General features: G+C 42.6%; 1 protein-coding gene across 2 annotated transcripts in view; it reads right to left on the bottom strand.

The window, feature by feature from the left end:
- ERC2 (ELKS/RAB6-interacting/CAST family member 2) overlaps window positions 1-27,378 on the bottom strand; it is a 1,140,662-nt gene that overhangs the window by 955,329 nt on the left and 157,955 nt on the right. The window contains exons 3-4 of one of the 2 annotated variants that reach the window (XM_069736695.1): window positions 15,320-15,343; window positions 2,592-3,008 (exon numbers count right to left, since the gene is read on the bottom strand). In XM_069736695.1, coding sequence (XP_069592796.1) covers window positions 2,592-3,008; window positions 15,320-15,343 — 441 coding nt within the window. The remainder of the gene's footprint in view (window positions 1-2,591; window positions 3,009-15,319; window positions 15,344-27,378) is intronic. The other variant, XM_069736696.1, reaches the window with a different exon arrangement.

Raw genomic sequence — 27,378 nt, 5'->3', positions numbered from 1 at the left:
TATTTTGGCTTGTTGCTCATAATAAATATCATTTTTGTTCTGTACGCTTAATGACCACTTTCTTCTACGTAGTGCCTTTCTTTCCAGTGTTCACATGTACTTTGCCTGCACTATGTGATTTGTGATTAAGTATCTACTTAAAGGGAACCTGTCACCCCGAAAATCGTGGGTGAGGTAAGCCCACCGGCATCAGGGGCTTATCTACAGCATTCTGTAATGCTGTAGATAAGCCCCCGATGTTACCTGAAAGAGGAGAAAAAGACGTTATATTATACTCACCGAGGGGCGGTCCCGCTGCTGGTCAGGTCAAACGGGCGTCTCCGGTCCGCTGCGGCGCCTCCCATCTTTATTACAAGACGTCCTCTTCTGATCTTCAGCCACGGCTCCGGCGCAGGCGTACCTTGCTCTGCCCTGTTGAGGGCAGAGGATAGTACTGCAGTGCGCAGGCGCCGGAAAGGTCAGAGGCCCGGCGCCTGCGCACTGCAGTACTTTGTCTGCCCTCAACAGGGCAGAGCAAAGTATGCCTGCGCCGGAGCCGTGGCTGAAGATCAGAAGAGGACGTCTTGTAATAAAGATGGGAGGCGCCGCAGCGGACCGGAGACGCCCGTTTGACCTGACCAGCAGCGGGACCGCCCCTGGGTGAGTATAATATAATGTCTTTTTCTCCTCTTTCAGGTAACATCGGGGGCTTATCTACAGCATTACAGAATGCTGTAGATAAGCCCTTGATGCCGGTGGGCTTACCTCACCCGCGAATTTCGGGGTGACAGGTTCCCTTTAAGCCTTGGTGGCGCACTCTTACATTTGGCCCATACTTGTCCAAGGGACAATCCTAAAAGTGTGCAGTGCATGACTTGTGAGAATTCAGAAGCCTGCAGCCCCCTATGGTGACTGTAGACTTTCATTTCAAACCTGGACGCACCCTTTAATTATAACATGAAGCCCTGTAGCCAGTCCGAACAGAGTGTAATATACTCACTGTCAGGATTCAGCTCCGCTTGCAGGTTCCAGCAGTCATCACATGGCCGCTTCACTCATATGCAATTTTCATACTTAATGTATGTTGCTACGTGACAATGAGCTCTTTTTCTTCTCTCAGTTTTTCACTTAACATTGAATTAGGGAGAGCAGCTCGTCGGCACGTGACCAAATGTGCAAATCGCCTAGGTTTGGGGAAGAGTTGGGCGCCAAATTGAATTATTGCTCCAAGTGCCAGAAAAACCTAGATACACCTCTGGGCTCTGTCTCTTCGCCTGTTTGTTAATGTACAGAAGTAACAAAATGGACTGCTGCGTAATTCCGCAAATATAATACATGATATGCTTGCATCTTCCACTTTGCATCTGCTCTGAAGAACAAACTGCTGCTCTAACTAGTGAAACACTGCATAACGAAAAAGGAAGATTCATGAGCACTGGTAAGTTTTGATATTTGGGAAAGCGTCCAGTGCAAAAGCATCTGCACAGTCTTTGGAAGTTTTACATAATTTCACACGAGAACGATGACCTTTCGTACTAGATTCACAAACATATTAATTACAGAGAACATTTAAAGACCTGTAAAATGAGAAAAATATGTAACAAATAATCCCTCTTTACAGGTTAGTGGGAACCAAGGCCAAAGTCATTGCTATTTCATTTAATTCATCATTGGAAAGTGAACAAACCGAAGAAAAATAGATTGGTCATTTACTATTTTTGTAAGAGGAAAAAATGTTCACCTCGTCCTCTGTTTCATGTTACAGAATGTTAACTTTGCCTCCTTTCCAGACTTTAATTCCAAATGACTTTAAAAGTTCAGATCATCACTCATGATGCAAAGCAAAAAGACACCTGTCTCTTGACCAGGTATTCAGTAACATAAGGTTCTAAAATGCCATAGCTCACAAAATATTCCTAGAGCGGTAGAAATTTATATCAATACTAACAAACAGAGGAAATGTGGCCTGTTGGGTTTAAGTACAAATATATGAATATATACCGTATAGATGGGTTGTAAGAAACAATGAGATTATTTCCTGGATGGCAGATATGTGTCGTCAAGGTGGTTGGCCTCAGTAATGTAATGTCTGTATAAATGAGCAGGTACGATCTAACTATATAAAGTGCTTCTTGCACAGGATTAGACCACCATTTTTAATGAAAAAAAAAAACGTTCCATGTTTTACATCTACTGGATCAAAACAAAGCTCATCAGTGAGCATGCCAGGTGTGGGACAACTTTGATGCAATATTGATGACCTATCCTGTGGAGGAATCTTCAATTTGTGGTCACCAGACAGAAAACTCATTTAAGGCCGGGGTCACACTTGCGAGTTCAATGTGAGAAACTTGTGCGAGTCTCTCGCCTCAATACCCGGCATTGCTGCTGGCGGTTCGGACCGGAGCGTTCAAGTGCATAGAAATACATGTAGCTGAACACTCAGTTCCCGAGTACCTGCTGTCGGGTATTGATGCGAGAGGCTCGCTCAACTTTCTCTCATTGAACTCGCAAGTGTGACCCTGGCCTAAGTGTGGTTTCCCCTTCTACAATAGCCACATGCCCAAATTTCTCTTGGAAAAACACAGAGGAAAATAAAACAGGTCCCTTACCTCTCTTAGATGAATATTTTCTTTATCCCTTTGGTCCAGAAGCACTTCTAAATGGTTAAGCTGTGACTCTGCCTCTAACATTCTTCTTGTTTTCTCATTTTCTTCTTCCATTCCCTTTGAAGGCAATCCTTTACTTTGAAGCATCTCAAGAAGCTTTTTGATGGACTCATCACGGGCACTTAGTGTCTGTTTTTGTGTTTCTATCCTTAGTTCCATTTCTTCTAAGGTTTTCCTAAGAAGGAAAAGTTCTTTGGCCTGCCGGTCATGCTCTGCTTGAAGCCTTCTGAAATTCTCCTCCGTGAGTTCAATTGTGAAATGCTCAGCCCCTCGGTTCCCACTTTCTTGTTGAAGAAGATGGTTAAGGTCCCTCTGAGTCCTCAATTCATCTTGAAGGGCTTGGATGGTCAACTGCAAGTGCTAGAAGAACACAAATAGAAAGATCTTATAAGTGGTGTATCAAAAGGAGCCATCAGTGAGCAGGAAAAACTACAATTTGAACTAAAAACGCTATAACTCTATATAACTCTTGCCATATTATAGCAATCTAGAGAAATATTACCAACTACTCACAATCTAAAACAGAGATAGTCAAAACTAACACTAATAAAGGACATTAATTCATTTTTGGTGCTCTGTGACCAATGTGAGCTCAAAGTTTCTAGAAATAATTTGTAAATGAAAAACACAAAAAACAATTAAGCATCATCAGAACAAGTTAAGATGGGACACATTTAACATGCAGAAAATAACAGCAATTAAATAAATGAATGATTTTTTTTAAAGTGACAGGGACAATACTTTTACAAAAAGCATTTTGATTTTTGCAATTACCATTTCCCCCCCAAAACTAGTGCCATTGTTGTTTATCTAATATGTTTAAACAAATTGATTTCTGCAGAAACCGTTGACAAGTGAAAAGAAGGGTTTCCGGATTCTTGTGGGACAGGTGGTCACCATTTCAAAGAAGATGCACCAAAGATAGAAAAGGTACAAAGAACAGCCACAAAACTGATAAGGTGAATGGAGCATATTAGTTAGGACCTGGGATGAGCAGACCGGTGGAAGTTCGGATTCGATGAGTTGGGCCAAACTTGAGAAAACCGTTTGGTTTGGGTACCAAAACTTTACCCAGGTCCTAAACTCCATATAAATCAATGGGGACCTGAACTTTGGTGCTGTAAAATGGCCATAAAATGGTCGTGGTATGGGCTAGGTGGCTGCAAATGGAAACAAAATGAGGGTGAGAACTGTACAATTGCCCTGAAATCAAATGTGGATAGGAAAATCACTTAAAATTACATTGAATAAAAAAACAAAATAATCTTGAACCAGGAGGTGGAGGTTCAGGTAGAAGAGTGAAGCAGTGCCTTGTGTGTATATTTTACTGTACTTATTAATAAATAAATGAAAAAAAGATGCAGTCCCCCCCTATTTTTATAACCAGCCAAGGGAAAGCATATAGCTGTGAGCTGGTCTTGTTATGCTGGGGTGAGTATTTTAATAAAGCCAGGTGAGTGTTTTAATAACAGTGGGCGGGCGCACAGGGGGTGGGAGGGGGGAGGGGACAGGGATCTTTATTTTAAACACGAGAAAAGAAAAAAAAAGGATTTTTCATATCTTCTCTACAGCAAACGCTGCTGCACAGAAGATATGAATCGCGGCTTCAGCACCATGTGGGGGGGACAGCGCTTACTGTAGCGCTGTCTCCTGCACGGCACACAGACTGCACATGGACAACGTCCATGTGCGGTACGTGTTTTACACGGACCCATTGACTTTAATGGGTCCGTGTAATCCGTGCGCTCCCACGAACACTGACATGTCTCCGTGTTTTGCACACGGACACACGGTCCGTGAAAACACGCTGACATGTGCAGAGACACATTGATTTCAATGTGTCTACGTAAGTCAGTGTCTCCGGTACGTGAGGAAACTGTCACCTCACGTACCGGAGCCACTGACGTGTGAAACCGGCCTAACCCAAATAGTAACACAACGTACTTACGGTAAGAAGCCAGTGTTTGGTACCGGACACTAGGTGTTCGGTACGAACCCCGAACTTTACAGTTCAGGTTCGCCCATCCCTAGTTAGGAGGAAAGCCTAAAAGAATTACATTTATTTAATGCGCAAAGAGACTTCTAAGGACTCGTGTATACGACTGATTTTCTCGAGTGCTATCCGTGGTTTTCACAGATAACACCTATGATAACCTATGATATTCTATGGAGAGAAAAAAAAGGATCCAGCTCCAGAAATCCCATAAAAGAATGTTTATTGAAAATTCTTAAAATCCATCGTAACAGCATAATAGCAACTATCTCTATAGGGGGGAGTTCACACTGGCAGACACGTTTCAGACCCCAAGGTCTTTAGTCATTGCATGAGGAGCTGGATCCTTTTTTCTTCACTCGATTGATATTCCCGCTGCACTGCTGACCTGTCCGTGTCTTGAATCCCTGGCCCCAGTTGGGTGAGCTGACTTTTCCTTTTTCTAGCTATGATATTCTATGGGGCTGTGCACATGTCAGATTTTTTACTTGGATGGAGCGGTCTGCTGAAAAAAAAAAAGACTTGTCCGATTTTGGTCCGTGTGTCAAACCAAAATCTGCAATGCAAGTCTATGGGTCAGTGAAAAATAAAAAATAAAAATCGGAGAGCACTCGACTGACAGCCAAGTGCTGTCTGATTTTCACTGACAAAATAAAGAAGGTTGAGAAACTTGAAGAAAATAACAAATACTTATGTACATGTATAAAATTATTCTTGTGAATGTTGATCCAGTCCATCAGCACTCGGGATCAGGAGGAAAAAAATTGGTTCTATTAAGGAAAGTACATGCATTATGAATATATCTATTCCCCAATTCCCTATCCTTTCCCATTCATTGGTTAAATGTGATGGACAGGTGTCTTTTTTTTTTTCAACCATGCCAACTGTGTAACTATGTCTGGAAAGAAAGATTGAACACTCAGAATTTTGTTAGTTTTTTCAGCATTTTTCATCCATTGAAATTAATGGGTGACATCAGATTTTGCTGCGTTTTTTGTGCCTAAACCTGATTCTATGTAATAGGACTTTTTTTTTTTCAAAACTAAATTTTATCAGCATGCACAAGAGACAAATCTAACATGCCAAAACCACAGCAAAAAAATGCACAAAAAAGGCATAAAAAAATGCAAGAAAAACATGCTTTTTTCGGCAGCTTCTTTCCTGCCAAGAGATCGGGTTTTGCTGCAGAAAAGAAAAAGGTAAAAACAAACACCTTGTGCAAACTTACCCTAATAGCCCAAACAAGCTTTTGTAAAAATGCTTGTTTATGAATATGAGCCCTTGTAAAGTGAAGGAAATAATTATTTGATCACTTGTTAAATTTGTAAGTTTGCCCACTGACAAAGACATGAACAGTCTATAATGTTAAGGGTAGGTTAATTTTAACATTGAGAGATAGAATATCAAAAATAAAATCCAGAAAATCACATTGTATAAATTCTATACATTTATTTGCATTTTGCAGTGAGAAATAAGTATTTGATCCCCTTGACAAATAAGACTTAATACCTGGTGGCAAAACCCTTGTTGGCAAGTACAGCAGTCAGACATTATTTGTAGTTGATGATGAGGTTTGCGCACATGTCAGGAGGAATCTTGGTTCACTCCTCTTTGCAGATCATCTCTAAATCATTAAGATTTTGAAGCTGTCACTTGGCAATGCAGAGCTTCAACTCCCTCCATAAGTTTTCTATGGGATTAAGGTCTGGAGACTGGCTAGGCCACTCCATGACCTTAATGAGCTTCTTTTTGATCCACTCCTTTGTATGTTTTGGGTCATTGTCTTGCTGGAAGACCCAGTCACTATCCATTTTTAATGTCCTGGTGGAGGGAGGGAGGTTGTCACTCAGAATTTTACGGTACATGGCTCCATCTATTCTCCCAAGATGCAGTGAGGTAGTCCTGTGCCCTTAGCAGAGAAACACCCCCAAAACATAATGTTTCCACCTCCATGCTTGACAGTGGGGATGGTGTTCTTTGGGTCATAGGCAGCATTTCTTTTCCTCCAAACACGGTTACCAATGTTTTCTTGGTGACTGTGGTCCCAGCTCCCTTGAGATCATTAACAATTTCCTCCCATGTAGTTTTAGGCTGATCTCTCACCTTCCTTAAGATCAAGGATACCCCACGAGGTGAGATTTTGCATGGTGCCCCAGATTAATGTCGATTGACAGTCATTTTGTATTTCTTACATTTTCGTACTATTGCACCAACAGTTGTCTCCTTCTCACCCAGCGTTTTGCATATTGAGTTGCCCACCAGGGCTTGGGGTACTCGGTACCGGGTCCGGTCTTAAAGGGGAGGTCAAGGTGCTGCGACCCGGTCCGTGCCCTGGGACTCAAACTGATGGGGACAGTCTTTTAAGGATATTTGGTAATAAAGTCTATTATTCGTGACGCCACCTGTGGTGTTCGGTCAGTAGGGACCGACGCTGCATAAAGGGGTCCTCTGGGGTGATGTTGTTGCAGCAAGATTGTAACGCTTCCTACAGGTGAAGCGGGTTCCCCAGGGCTCCCAAGGTGTGTGGCAAGGATGGTGTATGCTGACGAATAAGCGGAGGACACAGAGTTTGCAGTCTTTTACCTGGTTTACTGATGGTAGCAGTCCTCAGTCCAGGGTACCAGCAACAGGTACAGAAGGAGTCCAGGCAGTCTGAAAACAAGTGGAAATCCCCTTGGTGGGTCAAGGTTGGAGCCTTCCACTATGTGCTGCTTTTCTGGTCCCTTGCTCCCTAACGTTTGCTGGCAAGGTACTCCTTTATCTCCTGTCTTCGGACAGTACGTGCACAGTAGGCAGCTTGAGCCGTTCTCTTGGGGCTTCAGGCGCAGCGACTCCAGGCTCTGACTGCTGCTGCGCCTCAGGTGTTAAACGGGCAGTTTGCATGTAGTTCCATTCTCTCCGGTTCTGCTTTGGGGCTTGCAGCTCCCCACAGCCTCTGGCTCCCGGTCTCTGAACTCTGGCTTCTAGGAGCCTAGCCTCCTTGAGCCCTCAATCTCTCCTCTGCTCCTCACTTGTGATTATCTGCTTCAGACTGCACTTGTCTCTCTTAGACGTCTGCTCTCTCTGGTCTCCCTGGACCAACTGTCTAGCTCCTCCTCCAGACCAGGAGGGAAATAGGGAAATTCCCCTAAAACAGTGTTTTGAGCTCCCCCTTCTGGCCTGGAGTTGGAAGATGTTGTGTGTAAGATTCACCTGCCAAAGGGATTCCTCTTGTTTCCAGGTATAGCACTACCTTCCCCAAGAGGAAGGCAGCACTACTGTGGTACCCGAACTCCTGGGGTGCCACAATTCCATTCCAGCTTTGTGCAGGTCTATGATCTTGTCCCTGGCATCCTTATAAAGCTCTTTGGTTTTGCCCATGTTGAAGAGGTTAGAGTCTGACTGAATATTTTTATAAAGGTGACTATGTAAGACAGCTGTCTTTAATGCAGATAACAAGTTGATTAGGAGCATCTCACTAGTCTGTAGGAGCCAGAACTCTTTATGGTTGGTAGGGGATCAAATGCTTATTTCTCACTGCAAAATGCAAATAAATTTATAGAATTGAACTATGTTACTATGTTACATTGTATTAAGGTTAAAGGAAGACTTTAAGTCCATCTAGTTCAACCAATAGCCTAACCTAACTTGCCCTAACATGTTGATCCAGAGGAAGGCAAAAAAAACCATGTGGCTAAGAGTAAGCTCCACATTGGGGAAAAAAATTCCTTCCCGACTCCACATATGGCAATCAGACTAGTTCCCTGGATCAACACCCTATCAAGGAATCTAGTATATATAACCTATAACAATATACTTTTCAAGAAAGGTATCCAGTCCCCTCTTAAATTTAAGTAATTCATCACTCATTACATCCTCTTACGGCAGAGAGTTCCATAGTCTCACTACTCTTACAGTAAAGAATCTGAGTCTGTAGTTATGCTTAAACCTTCCTTCCTCCAGACATAGAGGATGCCCCCTTGTCCCTGTCTCAGGTCTATGATTAAAAAGATCATCAGAAAGGTCTTTGTACTGTCCCCTCATATATTTATACATTAAAATAAGATCATCTCTTAGCCTTCGTTTTTCCAAACTAAATAGCCCCAAGTGTAATAACCTATTTTGGTATTGCAGACCCCCCAGTCCTCTAATAACCTTGGTCGCTCTTCTCTGCACCCGATCTAGTTCAGCTATGTCTTTCTTATACACCGGAGACCAGAACTGTAGACAGTATTCTAAGTGTGGTCGCACTTGTATAGAGGTAAAATTATGTTCTCCTCATGAGCATCTATGCCTCTTTTAATGCATCCCATTATTTTATTTGCCTTTGTAGCAGCTGCCTGACACTGGCCACTAAATGTGAGTTTGTTATCCAGCCATACACCCAGATCTTTTTCATTGACGGTTTTGCTCAGAGTTTTAGAATTAAGCACATAGTTATACATCTTATTACTTCTACCCAAGTGCATGACCTTACATTTATCCCCATTAAAGCTCATTTGCCATTCGTCAGCCCAAGCTTCTAGTTTACATAAATCATCCTGTAATATAAAATTGTCCTCCTCTGTATTGATTACCCTGCAAAGTTTAGTGTCATCTGCAAATATTGAAATTCTGCTCTGTATGCCCCCTACAAGGTCATTAATAAATATATTAAAAAGAAGAGGGCCCAATACTGACCCCTGTGGTACCCCACTGCTAACTGGGACCCAGTCCGAGTGTGCTCCATTAATAGCCACCCTTTGTTTCCTATCCCTGAGCCAGCTCTTAACCCACTTACACATATTTTCCCCTATCCCCATTATTCTCATTTTATGTATCAACCGTTTGTGTGGCACCGTGTAAAAAGCTTTTGAAAAGTCCATATACACTACATCCACTGGGTTCCCTTGGTCTAGTCTTGAACTTACCTCTTCATAGAAATTGATCAGGAACGGTCCCTAGTAAACCCGTGCTGATACTGGGTCATGAGGTTATTCCTCTTCAGATACTCCAGCATAGCATCCCTTAGAATGCCCTCCAGGATTTTACCCACAGTAGAGGTTAAGCTTACTGGCCTATAATTTCCGAGTTCAGTTTTTGTCCCCTTTTTGAATATTGGCACCACATTTGCTATACGCCAGTCCTGTGGTACAGACCCTGTTATTATGGAGTCTTTAAAGATTAAAAATAATGGTCTATCAATGACTGTATGTAATTCCTGCAGTACTCGGGGGTGTATCCCATACGGGCCTGGAGATTTGTCAATTTTAGTGATTTTTAGACGCCGCTGTACTTCCTGCTGGGTTAAGCAGATGACATTGAATGGGGAATTTTTGTTATCACTAATCATATTGTCTGCCATGGAATTTTCTTGTGTAAATACTGATGAAAAAAAGTCATTTAGCAGATTGGCTTTTTCCTCATCCACCATTTCACCCAGACTATTTTTAAGGGGGCGAACACTATCATTTTTTAGTTTCTTACTATTTATTTAGTTAAAGAATATTTTGGGATTATTTTTACTCTCTCTGGCAATGAGTCTCTCTGTCTCAATCTTTCCTGCCTTGATTTGCTTTTTTACAGAATTTATTTAATTTTCTGTATTTATTTAATGCCTCATCACTACCTTCTTCCTTTAATTCTCTAAATGCTTTCTTTTTGTCACTTATTGCGCCCCTTACAGCTCTATTTAGCCATATTGGTTTCCTCCTATTTCTAGTCTGTTTATTCCCATACGGTATATACTGTGCACAGGTCCTATCCAGGATGCTAACAAACGTCTCCCATTTTCTTTGTGTATTTTTATGTCTCAGGATATCGTCCCAGTTAATTGCACCAAGATCATCTCTCATCCGTTGGAAATTTGCTCTCCTGAAGTTTAGTGTCCTTGTAACCCCTCTACTACACATCTTATTAAAGGATACATGAAAACTTATTATTTTGTGATCACTATTCCCCAAGTAACCCCCAACCCTTACATTTGCTATTATTACCATAGTCCTAATATATCAGAGGCTTGAGTCACTTCCACAACGTATAAACATATTTCACATGGTAGGTACCAATAGAAAAAATGAAGTGAAGAAGATAATGATAAAACAATGCATTTATTGAAGAATAATCTAAAAGTGTGTCATACAAATAAAATTAGACATGAAGTGGGGGAACGGAAAACCTCCAAATACCAGGGAGGCACACCACAGTACTAAAGAATATAAACAGAGATCCCAAGAAAGCTGCTATTTCAATATATCATATGCGTATTAACAGATTATAGCATCTATTATTATTATGTGTATCAATTGACACAGCTGCTTGGGAGATATCTTGATAACAATAATAACAATATAGTGCCCAGCGCACAGAAAGGTATACAGGGTACTAGTATGTGGGGGAGCCCAGAAAGTTTTAGCGAAAAAGCTATATGTTGATTCTGGGGAGCGATGGATATTGTTGCTATATGCCCAAATAAGTACTCATAACAGCACCTAAATAAGTACTGAAGCTAAAGTGTTAATATATGGTCACCTAAGATATATGGTTACCTGTAATATGTCCAAATCTGTGCGCACGGGTAAGGTGGAGGATGAAGTGCTGTGGAGGCCCCCCCGCGCCCAACAAGCGCCGTTTCGCTGGATCGCTTCTTCAAAATGGGGCGTGGATGGACATATTACAGGTAACCATATATCTTAGGTGACCATATATTAACACTTTAGCTTCAGTACTTATTTAGGTGCTGTTATGAGTACTTATTTGGGCATATAGCAACAATATCCATCGCTCCCCAGAATCAACATATAGCTTTTTCGCTAAAACTTTCTGGGCTCCCCCACATACTAGTACCCTGTATACCTTTCTGTGCGCTGGGCACTATATTGTTATTATTGTTATCAAGATATCTCCCAAGCAGCTGTGTCAATTGATACACATAATAATAATAGATGCTATAATCTGTTAATACGCATATGATATATTGAAATAGCAGCTTTCTTGGGATCTCTGTTTATATTCTTTAGTACTGTGGTGTGCCTCCCTGGTATTTTGGAGGTTTTCCGTTCCCCCACTTCATGTCTAATTTTATTTGTATGACACACTTTTAGATTATTCTTCAATAAATGCATTGTTTTATCATTATCTTCTTCACTTCATTTTTTCTATTGGTACCTACCATGTGAAATATGTTTATACCTTACATTTGCTATGCGGTCTGGCCTGTTGGTTAATATTAGGTCTAGCAGTGCCCCCCTCCTTGTTGGGTCCTGAACCAGTTGTGAAAGGTAATTGTCTCTCATAGTTGTCAAAAACCGATTACCTTTGCTGGAACTGCAGATTTCCGTTCCCCAATCTATTTCAGGGTAGTTGAAGTCCCTCATAATAATGACTTCTCCTTGAGTCGCAGCTTCATCTATTTGCTTTATGAGGATATTCTCTGTTGCTTCCATTATTTTTGGAGACTTATAACAAACCCCTATCAGTAATTTATTATTTTTCCCCCTCCCCTTATCTCCACCCACAGGGACTCTACATTTTCATTTGATTCACCTATATTATCACGCAATGTGATTTTCTGGATTTTATTAATGACATTCTATCTCTCAATGTTAAAATTAACCTACCCTTAAAATTATAGACTGTTCATGTCTTTGTCAGTGGGTAAACTTACAAAATCAGCAAGGGATCAAATACTTATTTCCTTCCCTGTAAATATGGCAGGATACAGCTGATGAATGAGCAAATGATTATTCGTTGGCTCAAGGCATTGATGTGCGGGTCTAAACTGTGTCATAGTCGGCTGCACATCTTCTCGTCCTATCAATAATATGAACTGTATGGGGGCCCAATGATTGTCCGTCCACATGCAGCTTGCAATGCTGGTATTGATTTAAAGGGGAAAAAAAAGAATTAAAATGGAATTCAAAGAAATGATTATACAGATCTGATAGTTGAAAGGCTTTCCACACATCTAGTTAGAATGGCCTCTGAAGTAATACCACATGAAACTTTCTTTTCTCACATGTTATATTTAGTTTATTAGGCAGGATAACATTTTTTTTTTTTACTTAAATGCATGTAATTGGGGCTAAAAATCATTTTTGCTGTTGGATTCCATTAAAAATATTGCACCGCTTTCCTTTTATAGCCTCTGTGTTGTCCTGTCTATTTCTGAATGCTGAAAGAGTTAACTGATAATCAGTCAGCTTGCCTCACATAGACCTTGTAACTTTATCTGTCTTTTTCTGAGGTTCTCTCGGATTTATGACCACAAACAACCTAAAATTTTAACATGCACAACACAAAGTCTGTAAAAACCAAATGATGCTTAATTTTTAATGACAAAATTGATTTCTAGCCCAAACACATGCAATGAATTTAAAAAAATCCCCAAAAGTGGACAATATCTTTAACTCTATGACACTTAGTAAGCTCCTCAGGGGAGGGGCTTGACAACACTTAAAATATGCCCCACCTCCCATTGTATGAATATGAAAACCCTTTCACTCTCCTCTGCTGTGTGTGAACCTATTAAATAGAGAAGGATATGACAAAGATACAACACAATGAGCATGACTGAAAAATGGCAACGACAAATTACGGTCAACACAAAAACACAGTGATTGTCTGCTTTAGTACAACCAATTCATTTTGCCGGTAGCTGATGTTTACTCCTTAACGATGTATTATTTGTTCATAATAAAAATACTAACTGATAATGAGTTTAAAAAGGACCAGTCATCAGGCAAAAAGTGTTAGGCTAAGTTCTTATAATATTCCTGCTGCTCCCGAGTATTCATATTTATTTTGATATCTACCATATGGCTCCAGATATATGGACCTTTATATTTTGTGCTATTTTTTATGATTATGGGGTGTGGCTCAGGGGGTAATAATGCAGAGTAGCATAAAGACACTCCCCAGAGGATCCTGTGAGCAATATCCTCTTGGTAAAATGTCTAAAAATCAACACTAAATGAAAAGGCCCATATCTCTAGAACCGTATGGTGGATTTGAAAAAAAAGAAAAAAAGGCAGAATACTCAGGGGGCAGGGGGAATAAAAAATGGAGGGAGAGGTCCTATTGAATATTTCCCATTAAAAAAATAACTAATTTTATTCCAGTTTCAACAATAGAATAGTACATTATAGATTATCTGCTGTTCATTGGTGAGTGTGAAAACATTTCTGGTGACACCTATAGAGATACATACAGGTGCTTTTCACAAAATTAGAATATAATCAAAAAGTTAAATTTATTTCAGTTCTTCAATACAAAAAGTGAAATTCATATTATATAGAGTAATTACAGACAGAGTGATCTATTTCACGTGTTTATTTATGTTAATGTTGATGATTATGGCTTACAGCCAATGAAAACCCAAAAAGTCATTATCTCAGTAAATTAGAATACTTTATAACACCAGCTTGAAAAATTATTTTAAAATCTGAAATCTTGGCCTACTGACATGTATGTTCAATAAATGCACTCAGTACTTGGTCGGGGCTCCTTTTGCATCAATTACTGCATCAATGCGGCGTGGCATCGAGGCAATCAGACTGTGGCACTGCTGAGGGGCTATGGAAGCCCAGGTTGCTTTGATAGCAGCCTTCAGCTCGTCTGCATTCTTGGGTCTGGTGTCTCATCTTCCTCTTGACAATATCCTATAGATTCTCTATTGGGTTAAGGTCAGGCGAGTTTGCTGACCAATCAAGCACAGTGATACTGCTGTTTGTAAACCAAGTATTGGTACTTTTGGCAGTGTGGACAGGTGCCAAGTCCTGCTGGAGAATTAAATTTCCATCTTGTCAGCAGAGGGAAGCATGAAGTGCTCTAAAATTTTCTGGTAGACGGCTGCGCTGACTTTGGTCTTGATAAAACACAGTGTACCTACACCAGCAGATGATATAGCTCCTGAAACCATCACTGATTGTGGAAACTTCACACTAGGCCTCCAGCAGCTTGGATTGTGTTCCTCTCCACTCTTCCTCCAGACTCTGGGACCTTGATTTCCAAATGAAATGCAAAATTTACTTTCATTCAGTGATCCAATGTGTTGTTTTCAGATGAAAGTCCAGTTCTTTTTCTCCTTGGCCCAGGTAGGATTCTTCTGGCACTGTCTATTGGTCATGAGTGGCTTGACACAAGGAATGTGACACTTGTAGCCCATGTCCTGAATACGTCTGTGTGTGTTGGCTCTTGAAGCAATGATTCCAGTAGCAGTCCACTCCTTGTGAATGTCTTCCAAAATTTTGAATGGCCTTTTTTTAACAATCCTTTCAAGGCTTCTGTTATCCTGGTTGCTTGTGCACCTTTTTCTACAACACTTCTTCCTTCCACTCAACTTCTGGACATCTGTCAAGTCAGCAGTCTTCCCCATGATTGTGGAGCTACTGAAATAGACTAAGGGACCTTTTTAAACGCTTAGGAAGCCTATTCAGGTGTTTTTTGTTAATTATTCTAATTTACTGAGATAATGACTTTGGGTTTTAATTGGTTGTAAGCCATAATCATCAACATAAACACTTGAAATAGATCACTCTGTTTGTAATGATTCTATAGAATATGCGTTTCACTTTTTACATTGAAGAACTGAAATAAATTAACTTTTTGATGATATTCTAATTTAGTGAGAAGGACTTGTATATCTGCATCTAGAGAAAACGTTCTGTATAAACTGTTCACATAGATAAAAATGCAGAATCATTTGGAAGAAAAGACAAACCTTTGTTTTCCTGGAATCCAAAAACTGAATAGCATGGCAAATGAAAAAAAAATGAAGCAAAATCAACACAAAAGCAGATCAAATGTAAGCAAAAAAATACAACTATAGGGACAGTTAGTATTGTCAGATCCAGCCCCACCACATCCTGAGTGGAGCTGTACAAAGCAGACACATTTATTAAATATTTTTGGACAGCAAACTTGAAATGAGTTGACAACAGCAATGAAATAGGATGTGATACAGAGCTTGGAACAAAAATGTAAACACAGCACATTAAAAAGCTTATTTTCATGATAACGGTGGTTGAATGCACAGCTATAGTGATGGCTTCTCTTGTCGCATCCCTCCGTTTATCACATTTCAAAGGAACAAAATGGGACATTTGTTACAAAACTGACTGCATTTCCAAAATGTCTGGAGTCTTTTATATTTTTCTAAGGGCAAATTCAGACGTCAGTAAAATGGACCATGATGCACGGACTCGCTGAGGGTCTTCATAGGCATAAAAGAGACCAGTGTCAAGTTCGCACATTACGATCCATTCACAGGCATTTCAATTTACCCATAGCGGATAAAACAGACCCCTAATCAGATTTAAAAAAAAAAAAAAAAAAAATCGGATTGCCTTAGGACCAATGTTACTCAATGATTCAATGCTCATCTGCAATTTGTTTTTTTTTTTATCAGCTCGGATTTGAATAATTAAAAAAAATTGCAGTATGCTGCAAGTGTATGCAACTTTCGGATCACAATCGCCAATGCAAGCTAATGGATGGGAGAGAAAATAAAAACGCAGGGACGCGCATTTTTATGCACCCATCTTATAGGAAACCTGACATATCATCACCCAAGTAAAGTAAATTCACGGTCAGAATAGAATATAAAGAAATAAAAAATGGCATGGGCCCCCTTTAATTTTCTTAACCAGGTGAGGGAAAGCCGACAGCTGGGAGCTGATGTTTATAGTCTTAGAAGGAGTAATAAACATGGAGCTTCCCAGGCTATTAGTATCAGCTCACAGATGTCTTCGTAGCCTTTACTGGTTATTAAAAAGGGGTGACCTCCACAAAAATGATGTGGCGCCCCCCTTGTTAATAACCAGAAAGGGCTAGGCAGACTGCTGCTGACTGATGTTAACCCCTTTACCACCAAGGGTGGTTTGCACGTTAATGACCGGGCCAATTTTTACAATTCTGACCACTGTCCGTTTACGAAGTTATAACTCAAAAATGATCTTTTCGCCCCCAATTTTTTATTTTCCCAAAGGTAACAGAAGAAATGGGACTCCAAAGGTTGTTGTGCAATTTGTCCTGAGTACGCTGATACCCCGTATGTGGGGGTAAACCACTGTTTGGGCGCATGGCAGAGCTTGGAAGGGAAGGAGCACTGTTTCAAGTTTCAATGCAAAACTGACTGGAATTGAGATAGGACGCCATGTCGCGTTTGGAGAGCCACTGATGTGCCTAAACAGTAGAAACTAGACCCCCCAAGGAACTTATCTAGATGTGTTGTGAGAACTTTTAACACCTAAGTGTTTCACTACAGTTTATAACGCAGAGCTGTGAAAATAAAAAATCATTTTTTTCCCCACAAAATGATTTTTAGCCCACCAAATTTTTATTTTCCCAAGTGTAACAAGAGAAATTGGACCCCAAAAGTTGTTGTCCAATTTGTCTTGAGTACGCCAATACCCTATATGTTGGGGTAAACCCCTGTTTTGGCGCACGGGAGAGCTCAGAAGGGAAAGAGCACTGTTTTACTTTTTCAACGCAGAATTGGCTGGAATTCAGATCGGACGCCATGATGCGTTTGGAGAGCCCCTGAAGTGCCTAAACAGTGGAAACACCCCAATTGTAACTGAAACCTTAACCCAAACACACCCCTAACCCTAATCCCAACCAGACCCCTAACCCTAATCCCAACCCTAACCACACCCTTAATGCCAACACACCCCTAACCCTAATCCCAACCATAACCCTAACCACACCGCTAACCCCGACACACCCCTAACCCTAATCCCAACCATAAATGTAATCCTAACCCTAACTTTAGCCCCAACCCTAACTTTAGCCCCAACCCTAACCCTAACTTTAGTCCCAACCCCAACCCTAACTGTAGCCCCATCCCTAACCCTAACTTTAGCCCCAACCCTAAATTTAGCCCCAACCCTAACTGTAGCCCTAACCCTAACTTTAACCCCATCCCTAACCTTAACTGTTGTGAATTCTGTGGTCACAAGTGGTATTGCAGTCTCTGGGCGTCCTCCCTCAGGTGTTTTGGTGAGCTCGTTGGCTGCCTTGCTATTTAGCTCCACCTGAGTCTGTCTTCCTTGCTCCTTGTCAATGTTCCAGTGTTGGATCTGAGCTACTGCATCTTTCCTTGGGCCTGCTGCTCTGCTAGATAAGTGCTTCTAGTTTGTTTTCTGTTTTTTCTGTCCAGCTTGTTATTATCTTTTGCTGGAAGCTCTGAGAAGCAAAGGGGTGCACCACCGTGCTGTTAGTTCGGCACGGTGGGTCTTTTTGCCCCTTTGCGTGGTTTTCGTTTTAGGGTTTTTTGTAGACTGCATAGTTCTCTTTGCTATCCTCGCTCTGTCTAGAATATCGGGCCTCACTTTGCTGAATCTATTTCATTCCTACGTTTGTCTTTTCATCTTGCTAACAGTCATTATATGTGGGGGCTGCCTATTCCTTTGGGGTATTTCTCTGAGGTAAGTCAGGCTTGTATTTCTATCTTCAGGCTAGTCAGCTCCTCAGGCAGTGCCGAGTTGCATAGGTAGTGATAGGCGCAATCCACTGCTGCTTCCAGTTGTGTGAGGACAGTTCAGGTACTGCAGTCTACAGAGATTCCACGTCTCTGAGCTCGTCCTATTGTTTTGGGTTTTTGCCAGATCTCTGTATGTGCGCTGATTACTGCACGCTGTGTTGCCTGATTGCCGGCCATAACAGTACAAGGAGCCAATTCAATGATTTCCAATAGAGGGAAAAAAGAAATCCTGACATCATTTTTTTTTCTTAGCTCTGTCTTCAGTCTTTTTTTTCCCCTAGACATTAGAGTGCTTCAGGACACAGCTGTGGACATGGATATTCAGGCTCTGTGCTCCTCAATGGATAATCTCGTTGTAAATGTACAAAAGATTCAAGATACTATTGATCAGAAATCGATGCTAGAACCAAGAATTCCGATTCCTGATTTGTTTTTTGGTGACAGAACTAAGTTCCTGAGCTTCAGAAATAATTGTAAGCTATTTTTGGCCTTGAAACCTCATTCTTCTGGTAATCCTATTCAACAGGTTTTGATTATTATTTCTTTTTTGCGCGGCGACCCACAGGACTGGGCGTTTTCTCTTGCACCAGGAGATTCTGCATTGAGTAATATTGATGCATTTTTCCAGGCGCTGGGATTGCTTTACGATGAGCCTAATTCAGTGGATCAAGCTGAGAAAAATCTGCTGGCTTTATGCCAGGGTCAGGATGATGTAGAACTATATTGTCAGAAATTTAGAAAATGGTCAGTACTCACTCTGTGGAATGAATCTGCACTAGCGGCTTTGTTCAGAAAGGGTCTCTCTGAAGCTCTTAAGGATGTAATGGTGGGATTTCCTATGCCTGCTGGTTTGAATGAGTCTATGTCCTTGGCCATTCAGATCGGTCGTCGCTTGCGCGAGCGTAAATCTGTGCACCATCTGGCGGTATTGTCTGAGAGTAAGCCTGAGCCTATGCAGTGCAACAGGACTATGACTAAAGTAGAACGGCACGAACACAGACGTCTGAACAGACTGTGTTTCTATTGTGGTGATTCTACTCATGCTATTTCTAATTGTCCTAAACGCACTAGGCGGTTCGATAGCTCTGCCGTTATTGGTACTGTACAGTCCAAATTCCTTTTGTCCATTACCTTAATGTGCTCTTTGTCATCATATTCTGTCATGGCGTTTGTGGATTCAGGCGCTGCCCTGAATCTGATGGATTTGGATTATGCTAAACGTTGTGGATTTTTCTTGGAGCCTTTGCGGTGTCCTATTCCGTTGAGAGGAATTGATGCTACACCTCTGGCCAAGAATAAGCCTCAGTACTGGGCCCAGCTGACCATGTGCATGGCTCCTGCACATCAGGAAGTTATTCGCTTTTTGGTACTGCATAATTTGCATGATGTGGTCGTGTTGGGGTTGCCATGGCTACAAACCCATAATCCAGTATTGGATTGGAACTCTATGTCGGTAACCAGCTGGGGTTGTCAGGGAGTACATGGTGATGTTCCATTTTTGTCTATTTCGTCATCCATTCCTTCTGACATCCCAGAGTTCTTGTCGGACTTTCAGGATGTATTTGAAGAGTCCAAGTCTGATGCCCTTCCTCCGCATAGGAATTGTGATTGTGCTATCGATTTGATTCCTGGTAGTAAATTCCCTAAGGGTCGTTTATTTAATTTGTCCGTACCTGAACACACCACTATGCGCAGTTATGTGAAGGAGTCCCTGGAGAAGGGACATATTCGCCCATCGTCGTCACCATTGGGAGCAGGGTTCTTTTTTGTAGCCAAGAAGGATGGTTCGCTAAGACCGTGTATTGATTACCGCCTTCTTAATAAGATCACTGTTAAGTTTCAGTATCCCTTGCCATTGATTTCTGACTTGTTTGCTCGGATTAAGGGGGCTAGTTGGTTTACTAAGATTGATCTTCGTGGTGCGTATAATCTGGTGAGAATCAGGCAGGGAGATGAATGGAAAACGGCATTTAATACGCCCGAGGGTCATTTTGAGTATCTGGTGATGCCGTTCGGACTTGCCAATGCTCCATCTGTTTTTCAGTCTTTTATGCATGACATTTTTCGTGAGTATCTGGATAAATTCTTGATTGTTTACTTGGATGACATTTTGATCTTCTCAGATGATTGGGAGTCTCATGTAAAGCAAGTCAGAATGGTTTTCCAGGTACTGCGTGCTAATTCCTTGTTTGTGAAGGGATCAAAGTGTCTCTTCGGTGTGCAGAAAGTTTCATTTTTGGGGTTCATCTTTTCCCCTTCTACTATCGAGATGGATCCGGTTAAGGTTCAGGCCATCCAGGATTGGACTCAGCCGACATCTCTAAAAAGTTTGCAGAAATTCCTGGGCTTTGCTAATTTTTATCGTCGCTTCATCTGTAATTTTTCTAGCATTGCCAGACCATTGACCGATTTGACCAAGAAGGGTGCTGATTTGGTTAATTGGTCTTCTGCTGCCGTGGAAGCTTTTCAGGAGTTGAAGCGTCGTTTTTGCTGTGCCCCTGTGTTGTGTCAACCTGATGTTTCTCTTCCGTTCCAGGTCGAGGTTGATGCTTCTGAGATTGGTGCAGGGGCGGTTTTGTCACAGAGAGGTTCTGGTTGCTCAGTGTTCAAACCATGTGCTTTCTTTTCCAGGAAATTTTCTGCTGCTGAGCGTAATTATGATGTGGGCAACCGAGAGTTGCTGGCCATGAAGTGGGCATTCGAGGAGTGGCGTCATTGGCTTGAGGGTGCTAAGCATCGCGTGGTGGTTTTGACTGATCATAAGAACCTTACTTATCTTGAGTCTGCCAAGCGCTTGAATCCTAGACAGGCCCGTTGGTCGTTATTTTTTGCTCGTTTTGATTTTGTGATTTCATACCTTCCGGGCTCTAAAAATGTGAAGGCGGATGCTCTGTCTAGGAGTTTTGTGCCCGACTCTCCGGGGTTATCTGAGCCGGCGAGTATCCTCAAGGAAGGAGTCATTGTGTCTGCCATCTCCCCTGATTTGTGGAGAGTGTTGCAGAAATTTCAGGCTAATAAACCTGATCGTTGTCCGGCCGAGAAACTGTTCGTCCCTGATAGGTGGACTAGTAAAGTTATCTCTGAACTTCATTGTTCGGTGCTGGCCGGTCATCCAGGAATCTTTGGTACCAGGGAGTTGGTTGCTAGATCCTTTTGGTGGCCGTCTCTGTCGCGGGATGTGCGTGCTTTTGTGCAGTCCTGTGGAATTTGTGCTAGGGCTAAGCCCTGCTGTTCACGTGCCAGTGGGTTGCTTTTGCCCTTGCCGGTCCCGAAGAGGCCTTGGACACATATTTCGATGGATTTCATTTCTGACCTTCCCGTTTCTCAAAAGATGTCTGTCATTTGGGTGGTCTGTGATCGCTTTTCTAAAATGGTCCATCTGGTGCCCTTGGTTAAATTGCCTTCCTCCTCTGATTTGGTGCCTTTGTTCTTCCAGCATGTGGTTCGTTTACATGGCATTCCTGAGAATATTGTTTCTGACAGAGGTTCCCAGTTTGTCTCAAGGTTCTGGCGAGCCTTTTGTGGTAGGATGGGCATTGACCTATCTTTTTCCTCGGCCTTCCATCCTCAGACTAATGGCCAGACCGAACGAACCAATCAGACCTTGGAAACATATCTGAGATGTTTTGTTTCCGCTGACCAGGATGATTGGGTGTCATTTTTGCCGTTGGCTGAGTTCGCCCTTAATAATCGGGCCAGCTCGGCTACCTTGGTCTCTCCATTTTTCTGCAATTCTGGGTTCCATCCTCGTTTCTCTTCAGGACAGGTTGAGTCTTCGGACTGTCCTGGTGTGGATTATGTGGTGGACAGGTTGCAGCAGATCTGGACTCAGGTAGTGGACAATTTGACCTTGTCCCAGGAGAAGGCTCAGCTTTTCGCTAATCGCAGACGCCGTGTGGGACCCCGACTTCGTGTTGGGGATCTGGTTTGGTTATCTTCTCGTCATATACCTATGAAGGTTTCCTCTCCTAAATTTAAACCTCGTTTTATTGGTCCGTATAGGATTTCTGAGATTCTCAATCCGGTGTCTTTTCGTCTGACCCTCCCAGACTCCTTTTCCATACATAATGTATTCCATAGGTCGTTGTTGAGGAGATACGTGGCACCTATGGTTCCATCTGTGGAGCCTCCTGCCCCTGTTTTGGTGGAGGGGGAATTGGAGTATATTGTGGAGAAGATTTTGGATTCTCGTGTCTCTAGACGGAAACTCCAGTATCTGGTCAAATGGAAGGGTTATGCTCAGGAAGATAATTCCTGGGTTTTTGCCTCTGATGTCCATGCCCCAGATCTTGTTCGTGCCTTTCATGTGGCTCATCCTGGTCGGCCTGGGGGTTCTGGTGAGGGTTCGGTGACCCCTCCTCAAGGGGGGGGTACTGTTGTGAATTCTGTGGTCACAAGTGGTATTGCAGTCTCTGGGCGTCCTCCCTCAGGTGTTTTGGTGAGCTCGTTGGCTGCCTTGCTATTTAGCTCCACCTGAGTCTGTCTTCCTTGCTCCTTGTCAATGTTCCAGTGTTGGATCTGAGCTACTGCATCTTTCCTTGGGCCTGCTGCTCTGCTAGATAAGTGCTTCTAGTTTGTTTTCTGTTTTTTCTGTCCAGCTTGTTATTATCTTTTGCTGGCAGCTCTGAGAAGCAAAGGGGTGCACCGCCGTGCTGTTAGTTCGGCACGGTGGGTCTTTTTGCCCCTTTGCGTGGTTTTCGTTTTAGGGTTTTTTGTAGACTGCATAGTTCTCTTTGCTATCCTCGCTCTGTCTAGAATATCGGGCCTCACTTTGCTGAATCTATTTCATTCCTACGTTTGTCTTTTCATCTTGCTAACAGTCATTATATGTGGGGGCTGCCTATTCCTTTGGGGTATTTCTCTGAGGTAAGTCAGGCTTGTATTTCTATCTTCAGGCTAGTCAGCTCCTCAGGCAGTGCCGAGTTGCATAGGTAGTGATAGGCGCAATCCACTGCTGCTTCCAGTTGTGTGAGGACAGTTCAGGTACTGCAGTCTACAGAGATTCCACGTCTCTGAGCTCGTCCTATTGTTTTGGGTTTTTGCCAGATCTCTGTATGTGCGCTGATTACTGCACGCTGTGTTGCCTGATTGCCGGCCATAACACTTAACCCTAACTGAAAAATTTAAATAAATATATTTTTTAAATGTTATTTTTCCCTAACTATGGGGGTGATTCCCCTTAATTTAATAAGGTTTGATTTACTTTTGTAGCGGGTTTGTTAGCGGATTTTTATGATTGGCAGCTGTCACACACTAAGGCTGCCGTCGCACTAGCAGTATTTGGTCAGTATTTTACATCAGTATTTGTAAGCCAAAACCAGGAGTGGGTGATAAATGCAGAAGTGGTGCACATGTTTCTATTATACTTTTCCTCTATTTGTTCCACTCCTGGTTTTGGCTTACAAATACTGATGTAAAATACTGACCAAATACTGCTAGTGTGACGGCAGCCTAAACGACGCTTTTTACTGCAAAAAATAGTTTTTGCGTCTCCACATTTTGAGAGCTATAATTTTTCCATATTTTGGTCCACAGAGTTATGTGAAGTCTTGTTTTTTGCGGGACGAGTTGATGTTTTCATTGGTAACATTTTCAGGCACGTGACATTTTTTGATCGTTTTTTATTCCAATTTTTGTGAGGCAGAATGACCAAAAACCAGCTATTCTTGAATTTATTTGGGGGGGGGGCGTTTATACCATTCCACGTTTGATAAAATTGATAAAGCCGTTTTATTCTTCGAGTCAGTACGATTACAGCGATACCTCATTTTATATAATTTTTTTATGTTTTGGTGCTTTTATACGATAAAAACTATTTTATATAAAAAATAAATATTTTTGCATCGCTTTATTCTGAGGGCTATAACTTTTTTATTTTTTCGCTGATGATGCTGTATGCCGCCTCGTTTTTGCGGGACAAGATGACGTTTTCAGCGGTACCATGGTTATTTATATCTGTCTTTTTGATTGCGTGTTATTGCACTTTTTCTTCGGCGGTGTGATAATAAAGTGTTGTTTTTTTTGTTTTTTGTGTTTTTACGGTGCTCACTGAAGGGGTTAACTAGTAGGACAGTTTTATATGTCGGGTCGTTACGGACGCCTTGATACTAAATATGTGTACTTTTATTGTTTTTTTTTTTATTTAAAGAAATGTATTTATTGGATCAATTTTTTTTTTCATTATTTAGGATTTTTTTTTTTTTTTTTTTTTTTTTTTTTACACATGTAATTTTTTTTTTCACTTTTTTACTTTGTCCCAGGGTGGGACATCACTATGTATTACCAGATCGCTGACCTGACACTTTGCAATGCACTGCGTCAGATCAGCGATCTGACAGGCACTGCAGGAGGATTGCTGGCGCCTGCTCTGAGCAGGCGCTTGCAAGCCACCTCCCTGCAGGACTCGGAAGGAGCCCCGCGGCCATTTTGGATTCGGGGGCCTGCAGGGCGGAGGACGTAGGAGACCCTCTGAACAACGCGATCACATTGCCTTGTTCCGAGAGTCTCAGGGAAGCACGCAGGGAGCCCCCTCCCGGCGCGATGCTTCCCTATGACGCCGGAAAGCTGCAATCATTTTTTACAGCAGTATTCCGGGGGTTAATGTGCCGGGGGCGGTCCGTGACATACTCGCATAGCGCCGGGTGTCAGCTGTGATAATTAGCTGACACCCGGCTGCGATCGGCCGCGCTCCCCCCATGAGCACGGCTGATCGCATAGGACGTACTATCCCGTTGAGGGTCAGATAGGCCCAGGTCACGTCACCTCGACAGGATAGTATGTCTAAGGTCAGAAAGGGGTTAATAGCCTAGAAAGGTGCTATGGATATTGTCCCCCCTCCCAGACTAAGAATATCAGCCCTCAGCCGAACCAGAAATGGCGCATCCATTAGCTGCACCAATTCTGGCACTTAGCCTCTCCTCTTCCCACTTGCCCTGGTGTAGTGGCAAGTGGAGTAATAGTACTGGGGTTGATGTCAGCTGTTTTATGTTCTCTGACATCAATCCTAGAGGTTAGTAAGGGAGAGGCATCAATAGGACACCCCCATTACTAACTCCATTGTCAAATGTAATAAAGACAAACACAGAGAGAATTCCTTATTTGAAATAAAAACTCCCCAACTGTTATGACCTGGTGGTAAGGACAATAATGGACCTGGTGGTTAAAGGGAACCTGTCACCCCGAAAATCGCGGGTGAGGTAAGCCCACCGGCATCAGGGGCTTATCTGCAGCATTCTGTAATGCTGTAGATAAGCCCCCGATGTTACCTGAAAAAGGAGAAAAAGACGTTAGATTATACTCACCCAGGGGCGGTCCCGCTGCTGGTCTGGTCAGATGGGCGTCTCCGGTCCGCTCCGGCGCCTCCTATCTTCTTTCCATGACGTCCTCTTCTGATCTTCAGCCACGGCTCCAGCGCAGGCGTACTTTGCTCTGCCCTCTTGAGGGCAGAGGATAGTACTGCAGTGCGCAGGCGCCGGAAAGGTCAGAGGCCCGGCGCCTGCGCACTGCAGTACTTTGTCTGCCCTCAACAGGGCAGCGCAAAGTACGCCTGCGCCGGAGCCGTGGCTGAAGATCAGAAGAGGACGTCATGGAAAGAAGATAGGAGGCGCCGGAGCGGACCGGAGACGCCCATCTGACCAGACCAGCAGCGGGACCGCCCCTGGGTGAGTATAATCTAACGTCTTTTTCTCCTTTTTCAGGTAACATCGGGGGCTTATCTACAGCATTACAGAATGCTGCAGATAAGCCCCTGATGCCGGTGGGCTTACCTCACCCGCGATTTTCGGGGTGACAGGTGCCCTTTAAGAGTACACGGAATGACCTGATAGTTACTAATAATATAGGACGAGCTCTGAGACGTGGGAACTTTGCTGACCGCAATCCCTAATCCTATCACACACACTAGAAATAGCCGTGGATTGCTCCTAACGCTCCCTATGCAACTCGACACAGCCTAAGAAACTAGCTAGCCCTAGAGATAGAAAAATAAAGCCTACCTTGCCTCAGAGAAATTCCCCAAAGGAAAAGGCAGCCTCCCACATATAATGACTGTGAGTAAAGGTGAAAATTACAAACACAGAGATGAAATAGATTTAGCAAAGTGAGGCCCGACTTACTGAACAGACAGAGGATAGGAAAGGTAACTTTGCGGTCAGCACAAAAAACTACAAAAAGACCACGCAGAGGGCGCAAAAAGACCCTCCTCACCGACTCACGGTGCGGAGGCGCTCCCTCTGCGTCCCAGAGCTTCCAGCAAGCAAGACAAAATCAAAATAGCAAGCTGGACAGAAAAATAGCAAACCAGAGAAAAAACAAGCAGGAACTTAGCTTCTGCTGGGAAGACAGGTCACAAGAACGATTAACCTCGTCACCTGTGGAAGGAAACTCAGAAGCCGCAGCTCCACTCACAACCACCAGAGGAAGCCCATGGACAGAACCAGCCGAAGTACCATTCATGACCACAGGAGGGAGCTTGACAACAGAATTCACAGCACCCAACCCTTTTACCATTTATCAATATCCAAAGAAAAATTAAAAAAACAAAGAAATCCTCACCTGTCCACCAATAATCCATTTGTTAAAATGCAACCACTCAGCCTGGCATCCAGGAGAGAATGAGCTGCGCATGAAGAAATTTTTCACTCAGCGAGTGGCGATGTCAGTGAGGTGAATGGAGTTCATCGGCTATGAACTCCGCTCACCTTACTGACATCAGCGCTTAGCACTGAAGCGGTGTTTCTCACACACAGCTCAGTGTCTCCTGGATGCCAGTCTGAGTGGTCGCACTTTAGGTGACAGCTCAGCAAAGCATCCAGATGTAGAGGAGTTGGTCTTGTCGCATGACGAGGTGAGGATTTCTTTGTTTTTATTGTTTTTCTTTGTATATTCATAAATGGGCAAAAGAGGGTCAGAGAGATTTATTTCAAATAAAGGACCTTGTGTGTTTATTTCAATTAAAGGAATTATCTCTGTATTTGTCTTTATTACATTTGACTATGGGGTTAGTAATGGGAGTGTCTTATAGATGACTAACCCCTGGGCTTGATGTCAGTGAGCATAAAACAGCTGACATAAACCCCAATACTATTACCCCACTTGCCACTGCACCAGGACAAGTGGGAAGACCAGTGCTAGAATTAGGGCATCTAATGGATGCGCCATTTCTGGAACAGCTGAGGGTTGATGTTCTTAGTCTGGGAGGGGGGACAATATCCATGGCCCCTTCAGAGGCTATTAATATCATCCTGCAACTGTCTGCCTAGCCTTTGCTGGTTATTAATAATAGGATGGACCCCACA

Source organism: Ranitomeya imitator, chromosome 8 (assembly GCF_032444005.1).
Source record: "Ranitomeya imitator isolate aRanImi1 chromosome 8, aRanImi1.pri, whole genome shotgun sequence".
Lineage (NCBI taxonomy): Eukaryota > Metazoa > Chordata > Amphibia > Anura > Dendrobatidae > Ranitomeya > Ranitomeya imitator.
Note: the sequence above shows the minus strand (reverse complement) of the source record. Positions and strands in the feature narration are given on the sequence as shown.